Genomic DNA, 16,238 nt, shown 5'->3' on the forward strand with positions numbered 1-16,238 from the left:
TTATACAATAGGTAATTTTTTGCGCGGTCAACAAAGAATGCAAAATCTTTACACAACAGAACACCAGCCCCTTCCCCATAAATCCTTCTTATAAGTCCTAGACACTTATCAGGTTGGAAAACATCAGGTAGCTTTGCGGTGGACCAAAAGAGCATCCAGACAGAACCCCACCCCCAAGCGGAGCTTTCAGCCGCTTCTTTCTTCCCCAGGGCGCATGCGCAGCGCACTCTCCAGCCGCCGCACGCCTCTGCCAGCTCGCAGGGAGCTTACGTCACCGTAAACTGATGGTATGCTCTTCCGCCTCTCCTAGGAAAAGGAGTCCGCACACCTTTGACTTTCATTTACCTGTAGGAAATAGCTTCCCTTCTTCCACCCCAGTACTAAAGACTTCTCCCGCCCGTCTCCAACAGCCCAGCTTTTTGCCGGTCTCCTCTGGACGTTCGTTGACGGTGAAGGCCACGGAAAGGAAAAAAAGGGGAGGGAGAAAGGCCAGTTCAGCGTTGTTTACAGAGAGTAAGCGAGTCTAGGAATCGGTCCGCGAGGGCGGAGCCGAGGAAGCCGGCACTTCTTCTTTTCCTCCCCTCCCTCCCCAGCCTTCCCCGCGAGCGGACGCGGCAGCGCCTCTGTCTCGCTTTTTCTTATTTTCCCCCTTTTCCCCTTCTTTTTTTTCCTTTTTTCCCCCCCTTCCCCCCTTTTCACCATTTCCCCTCGGAGACGCTTCCCCCGGGCAGGGGCAGAGCCGGTCTCACCCCCCGCCTCTCCCCGGCCCCCGCCGCCCTATGGCGAGAGGGAACCCCCTCCCCACCCGGGCACTAGCGGCGGCGGTTGGAGGAGTGGGACCGGCGGTGGCCGCGGCAGCCTCAGGTCCGGGAGAATCATGGAACTAATTCGCTGACCCACCGGCCGCAGCCGTGCGTCCCGCTCGATCGCCAGCGCCCGCGCCCCCCCCCCGGCCCGGTTCCCCCTCTTCTCCCTCCTCAGTCGGTCCTGTCCTTGTCCCGCGCGCCCCGCCGCCGCGCGCTGAGGAAAATGGGGTGGTAACGGGCCCCCGGATGACCCCGCGTCACCACTGTGAGGCCTACAGCTCCGCCGGGGAGGAGGAGGAGGAGGAGGAAGAGGAGGAGAAGGTGAGGGGGCGGGGGGACTCTCTGCGTCTCCGCGCCCCGCGCTCGCGCGCCTCCCCATCACCCCCCCACCCCCCCGCGCTGCCCGAGGGGAAGCTCCCGGAGCCGCGCGCTCCTTAGCTAAGACCCGGCCCCCGCCTCCCCCCTCCAAAGGAAACCTTCGGGACCACCCCCACTCCGCCCTCTCCGCGCCCGAACAGTTTGGCACCTGCCCAGTTTGTAAACTGCTTTGCCTTGTTCCCTTTCGGGCGGGTTTTTCGGTCAGCGAGTAACTTTTTTGTTGGAGCAGCAAATTGCCTACTCGTGCACATTCTAGGCACCGCAGGCGGGTCTAGTACACAAAGGGACACACCCCCACCTTAGACTTCAACGCTACCGCGGGAGCCAAAGGAATATAATTTACATTGCAAAGTGGAGCGAATGCGAGACGAGCCGTTGAACGGCCAGTGCTGCGGGAATTCGGGGGAGGGGAACGTTACCCAAGGTTTGGGTGGGTGGGGGAGATTGGAGAGAAGGTGAGATTTGAGTTGCAACCTGAAGGGCAGGTAGAAAAGTACCGAAATTTTGAAAAGAGGGCAGAACGGTCCTCTTGAGCCATTGCAGGTCATTTGGGCAAGAGTTGAGAATTGGTAGCAAAATAGTGGAAAGTATGCCTCGGGAGGTAGAATGGAATCATTCTGAAGATCTTTGAATGTCAAGCTTAAGTATTTAGCTTTTATTCTGTCAGTGGTGAGCGGCTCTGCGTTTGAGGAGTGGAGTGTGCTGTTAACACTTGTTGAAGCTTTTTATCTGACAGGCATTGTTCAAAGCGCTTTGAATCCTCAACAAGGACTCGTTGTGAGGCAGGTAGTTCAGGAGCCTCATTTTACAGAGGAGGAAAACAGGGTCCACAAGATTAATTTACCGCGTGGGTGACACAGCTAGAGCCCGGTGGGGAGAATTCGAACCCGAGCAGTCTGACTATGCTATATAGTCTGTATCCCGAAAATGAGTCTGTTGAAAACATTAAAGATAGTGTTACTTGCTTCCAGCTTTCGCACATCATTTGTGGTAGATGAAATAGAAGGGAGTGGACAAATAGATTAAGAAAGAATGAATAGGGTTTAGATTTGCTAATCTGGGACCAGGAAGATGAGAGATTCTGAACTTCTAGACTAGGATAAATTTCTTAATACTGATGAAGAGCAGACTAGTTAGAATCGTCGTGTGTTAGGAAGGCATGGTAGAGATGATTTTCAGTTACAGATGACTGAGTTTATGTGGCAGTTTGACTCCGAGTAGGTTAGAATGGAACTCTATAATGTTTCTTGGTCAAGATTGGAAGCTGAGAGTGTGTATATATATTTTATTCTGATTGTATAATACTTTAAATATGAAAGGTACTCGCCTTTCTGTGCATGTTTCTTCATCTTCAAAATGGGCTTAATAATACCAACTTTATGAGGTTGCATAAGAAATAAATGAGTTAATATGGCATAGTACTTTGAACAGTATCTGGCCAAGTAGTAAGCACTCATTGCTTTGGCTTATTAAGAATTTAAGTGTAAGCTATTTGTTAGTGCTAAACTCTGGAAGAGTGTTTGCTATCAAAGAACTCACGGTTAGTAGGAGAGACAGGTCTACAAATAATTATCACAGCAATTAAGTGCAAAAGTAGAATTATGTATAAGTACAGGTGTAAGAAGGCAGGGTACTAGTCACAGACCTTTGCAAATGACAGCTCTGTAGGAAGGGGAGTGGCAGCTGGAGAAGGACAATTCAGGTTCAGAGAACTGTGTGGAAAGGCATGGAGCTAGGGAAACAAACAGCGGACTGTTCTGGAATTACAAGTACCTGTAGTTCATTATTAGGTTAGGGCCATGAAGTCAAGGAGATGGTCAGTCACATAGAGTATGAACTAACATCCAGAAGTCTGCATCAGTACAAAATTATAAATGAAGTTGGTGTTACGGTGATATTAAATATAATAATGCTGTATTAATAAAGTTGTTTCTGTGTTTACCCAGCACCGTGCTGTACTTTTCCTTAGAATAGCAGGAGGCCCTGTATGTAGATCTATAATATAGTTTATGCCATACAATAACTTTATAAACTATTCACTCATACACTAAGCTATTCAGTAAACCTGGAGAAAGAAGCAGAAGTAATTGAAAGATTGACAGGAGAAATGTTAAACTTTCATAAAGTTAGAAGTGTGTGGAATATGCCAACCAAAACAGTCTTGTTGTTTCTTAGTTCCTAGAGACTTCTGAGCATTTAAAGTTCTGGATATGAGTAATGGCATAAAATAGTAAGATATAACTATAAAGTTCTAGTATTTAAAACAGTAAAATTATATTTTAAGTGTGTGTATTTTATTCAGCAGTGTTCATTATTCAGTCTATTTTACACATTAGAAAAGAGGCTTGTGCATTATCAGTAAGAAAAGTAAAACTCAAGCTAATACTTTCTTCACTGTATCATTATCTGTCTTACTAGAATAGGTTTTGGGTTTTTTTTGAGATTTTGTTTATTTATTTGAGAAAGAGCTGGGGTGGAGGGGTTGGGGGTGGGTGGTGGCGCAGAGGGAGAAGGAGACTCCCACGGAGCAGGGAGCCTGACAATGACAATCCCAGCACCCTGAGATCATGCCCCAGGTGGAAGGCAGACACTCAACCAACTGAGCCACCCAGGCACCCTGTCTTACTAGAATCTCAAAAAAGGAATGTAAAAGGTATCCTGCTAATATAAGCACTTCCATAAATAATGTCTTTGGCCCGGGGAGGGGGGGCACGTGGGGGTGTGTCCACATTGTTAACGTGTAAATAATTTAAAAAAACTCTTACCGTTTCGTCTATCATTAACATTTCACCCCATTTGCTTTATCATTTGTCCTCTCTCCGTCCCATATATATATGCATATGGATATGCATATATGCAATAGATATATAGCATATATTATGGCCCTTTACTCCTAAGTATTTTAGTGTGTATTTCCAACAATAGGGATGTTCTTACAGAATCACAGTAAAGTTATCAACTTCAGTAAATTTAACATTGTTACGTTTACTTTAACTGGTCTGTGTTCCCATTATATCAGTTGGCCCAGTAATGACCTTTATAGCATTTTGTCTTCCCAGTATAGGATTGAATCTAGGGTTAGATATTGAACTTTCATTTTTTTGTAGTCTCATTTAATCTGGAATATTTCTTCCCCTTCTTTTTCTTTCACTTGGATTATTTATATCTTATTTTTAAAAGACAAAGGAAATTTGAACTCATTATCCTTTGTTACATTCCCCTAGTGTGAGCAAAGAATGATTTCTTTATTTTCTAGTATTTATACGGTGTATTACATCAATTGATTTCCTGAATGTTAAACCAACTTTGCATTCCTGGGGTAAATCCCACTCAATTATGGTATGTAATCCTTTTTTTATGTTGCCACATTCTGTTTGCTAGTATTTTGTTGAGGAATTCTGCATCTATATTTAGAAGAGATGTTCTTGGTAGTTTTCTAATGCTGTTGTCTTTGTTTGCTTAAGTGGCCTCATAAAATGAGTTGAGACGTCTCTACCTTTTGGAGGAGTTTATGAAGAATTTAAAAAATTTTTCTGCAGATGCTTGGTAGAATTCATTAGTGAAACTACTGGGACATAGGCTTTTCTTTGACAATTGTTTGTTTACTAATTCAATTTCTTGTTATATGGCTCTTCAGCTTTTCTATTTCTTTTTAAAGTCAGTTTTGATAATTTGTGGTTCCTGGTATTTGTCCATTTCATGCAAAGTTGTCCAATTTATTTGCAACCCATTGTTCATAAAATTCCTTTATAACACCTTTTATTTCTACAACGTAGGTAGTAATGTCTCTTTTTACTCCCGATTTTCGTACTTAATCCTTTGTTTTTATTTAGTCAGTGTAGCTAGAGGTTTGCCAATTTTGTTGATCTTTTCAAAGAGCCAACTTTTTTTTTGTAATGTATTAATAGCCAACCATGCTATTATGTTTTATGTACTTGATTTTTTTTTTTAAAGATTTTATTTATTTAATTGACAGAGAAAGACAGCCAGTGAGAGAGGGATCACAAGCGGGGGGAGTGGAAGAGGAAGAAGCAGGCTCCCAGCGGAGGAGCCTGATGTGGGGCTTGATCCCAGAATGCCGGGATCATGCCCTGAGCTGAAGGCAGACGCTTAACGACTGTGCTACCCAGGCGCCCCTGAACCAACTTTTGGTTTCATTGGTTTTCTCTATTTTTTTTTTCCTTCATTAATTTCCACTCTAATTTTTCTTCTGGTTTGCTTTAGGTATAGTTTGCTCTACTTGCATGCCATAAGTTTTGGTATGTTATGTTTTCTTTTTCATTACCTCAGAGTATTTTCTAATTTTCCTTGTAATTTCTTCTTTGACCCAGATTCCTTTGTTTAAAAAAAAAAAATTGTTAAAGCATCTAAGTATTTGAAAATCTTACTTAGGGCCTTAATGGTAGGAAATTGAAGAACAGGAATCTCTTGAATCTTCGTATTCTTTACATGATTCTGTCCTGTGTATCCTTCTCTGTTTCCCATCCATCCCTCATAAAAATAATCTTCAGAGGAAACATTTGGAGGGAAGAGTAATCACAGGGGCAGCCAGCCATTGGGGTGTGTTAAGGCTGGGGCATCCTGGTGAGCCACCCTGTTGGGTGTAGCTAATGGAATGAAGTAGTTTGGTAAGTTTTGACAAGAGTTAATAAATTACAGACTAAAATTAGGTATAGAAGAAACCTTAGAACCAATAAATAAACCAAGTTTAATCTCCATCCAATATAGGTGTTTTTTCTAAAGACCTTTTGAAAGATGGTCATCTAGTTTACACTCCATTTCTAAGGTTAATATTTATATCTGCTTTGGATGAAATTATAGTGAGTTTATTTATCTAGTTATGGAAAATCTGAGAAAAGTACCAAGGCAACAAAATTGGAATCTCAGAACATCTCAGCAGAATATCACAGTAGATGGAATATAACAAGATGACCTTTTTTAAAAAGAAAATATGTTTACAGTCCTGAACAAGGTGTCCCCCCTTCCCCCCAAAAAAGGGGGCTCCAAAACTATGTGCACAATGAGGTGGGGCAGATGGAGAGGGAATTTGCCTAAGAGTGTACCTTAGAAAGTCTTAAGAGTTGATAGTGTGGTATGGACTAAAAAAAGTAGCTAATGATCTTAGACTGCATTTAGAAGAGGAAAAGTCATGTCATGTGAGGAAATCTTGAACAGTTCTTCAGCTGTGAAAAAGATGGATTGGTAGGCATGCTAGCCACCTTCAGACATTTGAAGAATTTGCTTATGAAAGAGAGTTTAGACTTGGGTTTGTTTTGTTTTTGGCCCCAAGGATTAAAACCAATCTTTGGTTGAGTTCTGTTTCATCAGGATTCTATGAATGATAGAAAAATAATATTGGTAGATATCATTTCAGTATCATAATGTTTATAATTTCATAGGGGAAATAGTAGGAAGCTGCTTTCAGAAGGGGGAAAAATCACACCAGATTAGAGAATCAAGAGTTCTTAGAAGTTACCTTTGAAATGGGCCTTTTGGATTAGGTATTATTTCTTTCCCCTCTGTTATTTACTGTTTTTTCTTGGTGTGAAAAGATACTTAATGCTCATTATAGGAAATTTGCAAAAACTCTGAAGTTTAAGGAAGCAAAATGAAAGAAATAATCCAGTTATTAACCAGAGGTAGTCTGCAATAGATTTTATAGCAAGTAGGTGAAATATGTGAAGTGATGAATAAGAAAGGGATAGTACCTGGAGTTGGGGGTGAAGGGGGTATGGAAATTGAAGTTCATTATTTGATTTTTGTTTTTTTTTTAATTAATTTTAAATTTTACTTAAAAAATCAGAACTTTTCATATGTTTATTCTAGATATTTATATTTTTTGAAAAATCCCACGAATCTGAAGCACATACATAATACAGGTACATAGTTGAAAAATGAAATAGTTATATGAGGTTTATAATGAACAGCATTCTCCTGTTGTTGGATTTTGTAACCTTTTCTCACAGGTTAACCTCTGCATGCTTATTTGTTTCTCTTATTAAGATCATACGTTCAAATAACTTGCCCTACTGTTTTTTGATATTTCAGTTTTAGATGTTATTTATGGTTTGCCTACTGTGACATGTAAAGATGTAGTGCTCATTCTACCTTCTAACATCTCCCATCTTCCCAGTCCAGTTTTATCTGTTAAAGTCCCTATTCAGTGTTTTCATTATTATTGCTATGTAAATGTTGTGGCATATTATTACATTTACCTTCTTGCCTAATCTTTTTTTCTGAAGTTAATTACCTTTTCAGTTCCTTAGCTTTCGTCACATCTAGTTGAGTCTTGTCAGATCTTCAACTTCTACACATGGTTGTATCTCTCAAATCTCTAGTTTCTTTTCTTTCCTTTTTTTTTCAAACCTTAAGACATCTCTCTTGGACCTTCAGTTGCACTGCACTGATCTGCTGTTGCTCTTAGGCTTGTTCATTTTAGAGGGCCAATCACCTGATTGTTGAGTTTTCTAGATCAACACTCTCCAGTAGAACTTTCTGTAGCGATAGAACATTTCTATCTGATGCACTATCCACTAACCACATGTGGCTATTGAGCATTTGAAATGGAGCTAGTGTGACTGAGGAATTACATTTTAACTTTATTCAATTCTAATATAAATAGCCATATGTGTAGCCAGTGTACACTATATAGTGGAAACACAAAGATGATTTTATACTTAAGGGGAATGGTTTCATACTGATTATATGGGAATGGATGGGATTTAATATACTGGATGTAATTCTTTAATGAAGAAAAAGGTTAGTAACCCTTATCTGATTAGATTTTTAAGGAGAATATTTGAGACAACTATTAAGAATTACTAGTATAAAAGGGCCACGATTTAAAATTTGTTGACACAATTTGGAATGCAATAATATATTTTCATCAGAGTCTGTATGTTCTATCAATTATATGGCCATATTTTTATTCTCTTTACAACTGAGTTTCAAATTTAAAGTGAATATGTTTAGGTAACTGATTATTGTAACATTTTAATATGTGATGTTTTAAAGAGCTATAAAATCTATACTGCCTCATAACATTTTTATTTTGTTTTATGAATTGCTTAATAAGAACCAACATATTTATACAGTGCTAGGCGTATTTTATAATTAGAGAAGAAGCATTGTTTTATATTTGATTTTATAGGTAGCTACATCAAGCTGGGAGGCACGCAGATCCAAAGGATATCATGAAGTTTCCAGGGCCTTTGGAAAACCAGAGACTGTCTTTCCTGTTGGAAAAGGCAATCTCTAGGGAAGCCCAGATGTGGAAGGTGAATGTGCCGAAAATGCCTACAAATCAGGTAATGATTTTTCTCGTCACTCTAGATAGATGACTTCTTTTAGAAATACGTGTGCTGTCATATAGTGGTATCTTGACGCTGCATTGGAGAGATATCTACCATTAAAGGATATGCTCTTTTCTTTGAGAAACCTCTCCTTGATTTATTCTGCAACAGAACAAAAATGAATTTTTTGGGTTTTTTTGCTTATTTTGTTATCTGAGTTACAGCTTTAGGAAGGATAAATATATTCTCTTTGTAGTCCAGTACTAACAGTAGTAAGCTTTCTTTATTTCTAGGTATATAGTTAGCTAGGGAAGCTGAAATTATCTTTAGAAGACGAAAAATTGTTTTGTCTTTCTTGACTATTTATAAGGAGTTCAAGTAAGCTACTAAGGTAATGCTAATGTTGGACATTTCTGGGGGGATAGGCAGCTTACCTCTCAAGTTACTGTTAGCTATATGCCTTTCCTTTCGAAATTTTTATGCTTCTATCATATAATCCTATCAGTGTTATTTTTGACAAATAACTATGAAGTTCATGCACTCCCAAAGCTTATTGTATATGCTCTTTTTATCCCTGGTACCTAGCACTGTGCTTGGGATAAAGAATAGTGGCCAAGAAAATTTTGATTTTTGATTTGTAGGTAAATGAATAGCAAATTATCTAAGTTCCTCTTTTGGTTTAGGTTAACTTTTGTTCATAGGTTATTGAAATCTGTGTGCATTTCCTACTAACCTACTTCTGTCATTCTTTCTCACAAGCTGAAGAGATATGTTTTGCATTTACTATTACTTATTTGTCATTTAGCAGACTGAAAATTAGTTAACCTGAGTGAATATCTTTTAAGCTAGGAGCATTTACATATGCTATCACGTTTATTATCCTATTATATCCTTTGAAGTAGGTAATAGTCCCACTTTGTTAAGACTTTAATAAGTAGTAGAGGTATAATTTGAACTTGAGGTGGTTCTCTTTCCATTATACTTTTTCAATTTTTATTTTTGTGTGTTTGTGTGATTTTTTTAGATTATTTGGGAATTCAGTCATTCAGTAAATGTTCATTAAGTATCTGCTACATTCTTAGCACTTCTAAGCATGGGGGATACATCAGTGAGAAAAACAGAAATTCCTACCCTTATGTTCTGACATTCTGGTAAGCCTCAAAGCTTTAATACAGCTGGCTTTAGAACCGTTTCTCTCTTCCGCTGTCTCCTTGAGTCAGCACGTAACCAGTGATGGTATTCCTTTACAGCATGGTCTTTGAAGGTGATATTCTACCCAGATTGTAGTATATTGCTATATTATCACTTAATCTGGCCTATTTCTGTAGGTGATTTAATAAGTATTACTGAGGTAATACCAGAGAATAGAACAGTATTAGGACTTCTCTTAGGGAACTACTTAAGGATTTGCCTTTAGTAATATCAAGTAAAAGCCAAAGTTAATTCTTATAAATGTGGGTGGGCTTGTTCTGATGGGGATACTTCATAGGGGATAAGACTGGGATGAGCGTAAAGAGCTGTAGGAGCTCAAGCTGCTTGCTAAAGTAACCCCCAAGGACGCTTGTCTAGTCCTAATTTCTTTATTTCCTTCTGCCAGTCTCAGAGACTGGCTTTTCTATTTTTCTTTCTACTATTGCTTCTTACCATGATTTCCCTCCTTAATTCCTTGCAGAAAAAAACACAGTCTTGTCGTTAAGCCATAAACGTACTTTTCCAGCTTTTCCAATATTTTTTAAAATGCTGGTAAAAATGGAAAAATAAAATATTTTAAAGGTTTCTGTTAGGCTGCTTTCCTTCAGTTTCTTTTTCTTTCTCCACCTAAGCTCTACCTCTGCATCGTTCTCTCACAGTTCTCTTTTAATTTGCATCCCCTATCCTTAGGTTTAGGACAGAGTGGTCATACAAGAATATTATATACCAATCACTCCCCTCTGTGCGCTCCCACAGCACTCTGTACTTCCTGTATGATAGCACACAATATTATAATTTCCTGACGGTTCGATTGTGAGTTCCCTTGGGGTTGGGTTGTGTCATTTTTGTTTACTGGCATATGATAGGCTTCCAGTAAATATCAGTTAAATGAACATTATCATTTCTTTATAATTAGTCCAGGTTAGAGAAGTTCTTTTATATAATAATAGTACTTTGAAGTACACAATAATTTTGTTACATCAGTTTGGGAGAAAAAATTGAAGACTGGACAAAGTGACATGCATTTTCAGATATTCTCTATTTTGCTAAAGTGCTTTTGGTATGAAAAGATAAAACTACTTCAAGCTGTTAAAATGGTTTTCATTAGAATTTTGAAACTCCAAGGAATCTTAAAGGCCATGTAATTACGTAATTTCTGAATATAGGATCTCGAGCCACTGGGCTGCTAAGTGCATCAGAATCACCCAGGAGGCTCCTTACAGAGATTCCAGGCCTCATCCGGACCTGTTGGGCTTGTGGTAGCAGTTGTGGAAATTTGTATTTTGAAAAGCTTCATAGTTTTATTAATATGCATTAGGTTTGGGAGACACTGATTTACTCTAACCACACAGTAGAAAAGTTCTCTTTCTAACATCTCTGGTAAGTGATTCTCTGGTTTGGATACTTTGTCCATTCTACTGTGGGAAAACTATAAATTATTGGAAAGATTTTCCTAAATCGAACCTGAAAACTGCTTCTTTCTAGTGGCCACTTAATAGTTCTAGTTTTGTCCACTGGAGCAATACAGAATAAATCTATTTCTTCTTTTAGATGGTAGCCCTTTATCTACTCAAAGATGTGGTAAGCCCACAAAGTCCTCTCTTTTCCTGATTGAACATCCCTTGTTTTTTAACCGTTATTTGACAAGATTTCTCTTTTACTACCCCAGATTTTCTTTTTCTAGATATGCGCTTTTAGTGTGTTTCTCAAGTTGTGACATTTCATTTGTAGTCGTTAATGAGCAGTGAAATGAAATTATTACCTCACTTTATTTTGGCTTAATAATTTTGTTAAAGTAGCCCTAAATTTTATTATTGTTTTGGCAGCAGTGTCATATTGGCTTACTGAACTTGTTTTTAAAACCTTGTTTTCTCTAGTTTTAAGCAAAGTTTCCTTTGTGCTAGATGTACTTTTTAGTTTTTGACCTAGGTATGGTGTTATTTATTCTTATTAAATTTAAAATTGTTGATTCTTACCTGTTTTCTAGCTTTAAAATTATGATTGTTGACTCTCTGTCATTCTCGTATAATCTGTGGATTTGGTAAATAAATAAATCTATTTACCCTGCAGATTGGTTTCTCTTTTTTCTTTTCCTTAAACAGTTTCTTGAAGTATAATTTACAGGAAAGTACAAAGATCGTAAGTGTACAGCTGTAATTAATTTATTCTCATTGCCATGTATAATTCTTTGAATTTATCTCTTCTGTTGATGGTCATTAGTGTCACCTTCTCGTGCACATCTCAGTGAACATATGTGCATGTTTTTTGGAATATATTTTTAGGGATGGAATTGCTAGAAGCTAGAATAATGTGTAGATCAGTTTTAGTAGTTAACCACCAATTGTTCCAGAGTTGTTATACCACTATTATGTCATGTTTTTTGTGGGGTTTTTTGTTTTGTTTTGTTTTTTTACCCCTTCTAGCAGAGTATGAGAATCCTAAATTGCTCAACATCCTTGTCACCCCTTGGGATTGTCTTGTCTTTTCATTTTACTTATTCTGGTAAGTGTATTATAGTATCACATTGGGTTTAATTTGCTTTTCTTTAATAACTAATGAAGTTCAGCTTTTCATGTGTTTTTTGGCCATTAGATTTACTTTTTGGTGAAATGTCTATTCAGATTTTCATCTGGGTTTCTACTGAGTTGTCTTTTTTTGTTGTTTATTGTTTTATTAGAGTTCTTCCTTTTGCAGACTATGTATTACAGATGTCTTCAACTCTCTTTGTGTTGACCTTTGATTAATAGAAGCTCTTTATTTTTAATGACCAAGTTATCAAAATTTTTTCCCTTTTTTAAAGAAATGTTTGTCTATTCCAATGTAATGGAGATATTCTCTTGCGTTTTCTTCTGGAGAGTTGTTTTACCCTTCACATTTAGATCTACATTCCAGTTGGGATTTTTTTTGGGGGGGGGGTATGTTGTGAAGTAGGAGACCAATCATTTTATTCCATATAGAGAACCAGCACCATTTATTAAAAAGACACTTTTCCCCACTTCCCTGCACTTTTGTTATAAATCAAGTGACTACTGTAAACCTGTGAATGTATTTGTGCATCTCTTTCTTGCCTCTTTTGTCATTGGCCCATTTGCTGCTCTATAAATACTGCACTGCCATAATTATTACAGCATTATAATAAGTGTTTGGTGGTGTAAGCTTCGTGTTTTTTTTTTTTTTTTTTTTTGAGATTGTCTTTGCTATTCTTAGCCCTTTGCTCTTCCATATATATTTTAAAATATACTTGTCAATTAAAAAAAATGGGATTATTGAATCTGTCAATTTGGGGAGAATTGACATGTTTATAATAGTTTTCCAATTCGTGAACATCGAATATTTCTCCATTCTCTTCAAAGTTGGTCTTCAGTGTCTTTTTTTTGTTTTTGTAAGATTTTTATTTATTTATTAGAGAGAGGAAGGGGAGAGGGAGAGGGACAAGCAGTCTCCCCACTGAGTTTGGAGCCCAATGTGGGGCTTGATCCCACAACCCCAAGATCGAGACCTGAGCCAAAATCAAGTCAGACACTTAACTGAGCCACCTAGGAGCCCCAGTCTTCAGTTTCATTTAATAATATTTGGCAGTTTAGGCTTATTCCTAGATATTTGAGTTTTGTTGAGGCTATTACAAATGGTATTTTAGATTTTTCTTTTTTTTAATATGTTGTTCCTGTAAACTGGTATATGGAAATAAAATAGATTTTTATATATTGACTATATTAAATTCACTTCCAGAGTCTTTTGGATTTTCTGTATATTATACATAGACATGTTAACTGTGAATAATCATGGTTTTATTTCTTCCTATCCAGTTCTTAATACTTTTTATTTTTCTTGTTTTACAGAATTAGCTAGGTCCTCCAGAACCCCATTGAATATAAATGATGGTAACTTGTCTCAGTTTTAGTTTGAGGGGAAAGTTTTCAGTATGTCACCATTAAGTATAATATTTTTTATATATTTCTTAGATCATCTTTATCAGATTAAGAAGATTATCTGCCTTAGTTTGTCAAGAGATTTTTTTATAAATAGGTGTTAAATTTTTTTTACATCATTGGATTTTGTTAACATTTTGCTTAGGATTTTTGCATTTATGTTCATGGGTGAGATTGTCGGGTTTTCATAATAAAGTATTCTGGCTTTGTAAAATGAATTAGGTAATGTTCCTGCTTTTTTAAAAATACTCTCAGTTTGTTTGGGTTGTCATTTCTTTCTTAAGTGTAGGAAGGTTCCACTGGGAGCCTGCAGATTTATTTGTGGGAAAGTATTTTAATAATTCATTTTCTTTGGTAAATGTGAGATTAATCAGATCTTCATTTAAATCTTATTTCAGTTTTGGTAAATTGTGTTTTTCAAGGAATTTATTTCATCTAAATTGTCAAATTATTTGTGTAAAGTTATTTATAATACCTTTTTAACATCAAGAAGGTTCATAGTGATGTTGCGTTTTTCATTTTCTTTGTTGGTGATTTGTGCTTTCTTTCAGTCTTTCTATAGGTCTGTCGATTAGTCTTTTAGTTCTGTTGATTTTCCCTATCGTACATTTGTTTTCTTTTTAAGTTTTGTTCATATTTTCATTATCTGCCTCTGTTTACTTTGTGTAATTTGCTGTTTTTTATTTTGAGGTCGATGCTTAAATAATTGATTTTCCACTTGTTCTTGTATTTTATTTTATTTTTTTAAGATTTTATTTATTTATCGAGAGAGTGAGTGAGAGCACAAGCTGGGGGCGGGGGGAAGGAGAGGCAGAGGAAGAGAGAGAAGGAGAAGCAGGTTCCCCACTGAGCAGAGACCCTGACCTGGGGCTCAGTCCCAGGACCCTGGGATCATGACCTGAGCCGAAGGCAGATGCTTAACCGACTGAGCCACGCAAGCGCCCCGTTCTTATATTTTAATATACAAATTTAAAACTAAGTTTTCCTCAAAGCATAGTTGTCCAACCGTGTCTGATTTGTTGTTGGAGCCACATATTGTGTTCTTAATTTCAGTTACTATATTTTTCGGTTCTAGAATTTCCTCTTAGATTTTTTTAATAGGTATCATTTCTCTAGTGAAATTCTTCATCTTTTCATCTCTTTTCCTACTTTTCCTCTATTGTATATTAAGTCCTTTTCTGGTAATTCAAAGATCTAGGTCTTTTTGTTGCTATCCCTTTCTTTTTTCTCTTCATTTTTGGTTACTTAGTTCTTTTGTCATGCCTGGTTAATATTTTTAATAGGTTAATTTTAATTCCAGTATAGGTAATTTACAGTATTAGATTCAGGTGTACAATATAGCGATTCAGCAATTCTGTTCCTTACTGCTCATCATAAGTGTGCTCTTAATCCCCGTCACCTGTTTTACCCATCTCCCCACCAGCCTCCCCCTGGTGACCATCGGTTCTCTATATTAAGAGTCTTGTTTCTTGGTTTGTGTCTGATTTTTTTCCCCCTTTGTTCATTTGTTTTGTTTCTTAAATTCCACATGAGTGAAATCACATGGTATTTCTCTTTCTCTGACTGGCTTATTTTCTTAGCATTATACTAATCTAACATGCCCAGTAATTGTTAATTGAATGCTGAACATTATGAAAAATTATAAAGGTTCTAGATGTTATCATGCTGCGGAAGGGTTCAGTCTTCCCTTTGGTGGGTGACTGAGTAGAAGATTAATCACTTTAACCCAGTGAGGGATGGTGCTGATTGAAGTCTGGGCTGCAGGTGGGTACGGCTTCATCTGCCTCTGGTGTGCCCCACCTCCTAGAGTGTAGTCAAGGATTCCACCTGAGAACTTGGGAGGCTGCTGAAGGGTGCTGAATTCATTCTTGCTTTTCAGGGGCTTTTGCTTAGCTTCTTACATCCCTGTCCTTTCCAACTTCAGAATTTCATTCAGAAAATTCCATTCCGAGATTAAGCTGAGTGTCACATTCAGTTCTCTGACCCTTCCTCTCCTCACTTGGCTCCTCAAGTCTCAGAATTTTGTCTCTAGCCCTATAAAGTCTCAGAAGCTCTGTTGGTTTCTTTGCCCATACTCTCAGCCTCTTGCCATACTCAAGAGGATGGGCAGATGCCCTGAAGGAAAAGCTACTACAGAATATTGACTCCTCTTGTTACAGGTTTCCCCCAGTATTTGAAAGTAGAGCATTCCTGTGAAAACTTTTGTAAGCTGAAATGGTGTAAAGCAAAGAAGCAATTACCATTAATTTATAAGGGAAATTTTCTGAGTGTTCCCAGACCCTCTCTTTGGTTTTTCTTCTTTTTTTTTAAGATTTTATTTATTTATTTGACAGAGATAGAGACAGCCAGTGAGAGAGGGAACACAAGCAGGGGGAGTGGGAGAGGAAGAAGCAGGCTCATAGCGGAGGAGCCTGATGTGGGGCTCGATCCCATAACGCCGGGATCACGCCCTGAGCCGAAGGCGGACGCTTAACCACTGTGCCACCCAGGTGCCCCTGGTTTTTCTGATACCTTAGGACATATCTTGCTAACAGATGGGCAGAATAAGTCAAGATAAAGCCCTGGTGCTCACAGACACAGTTCAAAGCTTGATGGCTGAGGCGCTGAGTATGGGCTGGGGGAAGGAGATGGGGGAGTACCAG

The 16,238-nt window shown here is 38.1% G+C and overlaps 1 protein-coding gene across 2 annotated transcripts in view; it reads left to right on the forward strand.

The window, feature by feature from the left end:
- The first annotated feature begins 576 nt into the window (after positions 1-576).
- Positions 577-16,238, forward strand: part of CCNI (cyclin I) — a 32,501-nt gene continuing 16,839 nt past the window's right edge. The window contains exons 1-2 of one of the 2 annotated variants that reach the window (XM_045790117.2): positions 578-1,127; positions 8,335-8,491. In XM_045790117.2, coding sequence (XP_045646073.2) covers positions 8,378-8,491 — 114 coding nt within the window. In that variant the 5' untranslated portion in view covers positions 578-1,127; positions 8,335-8,377. Of the gene's footprint in view, positions 1,128-8,334; positions 8,492-16,238 lie in introns of both variants that reach the window. The other variant, XM_087864062.1, reaches the window with a different exon arrangement.

Source organism: Ursus americanus, chromosome 8 (assembly GCF_024610735.1).
Source record: "Ursus americanus isolate L20-20 chromosome 8, mUrsAme1.1.p, whole genome shotgun sequence".
Classification (NCBI taxonomy): Eukaryota; Metazoa; Chordata; class Mammalia; order Carnivora; family Ursidae; genus Ursus; species Ursus americanus.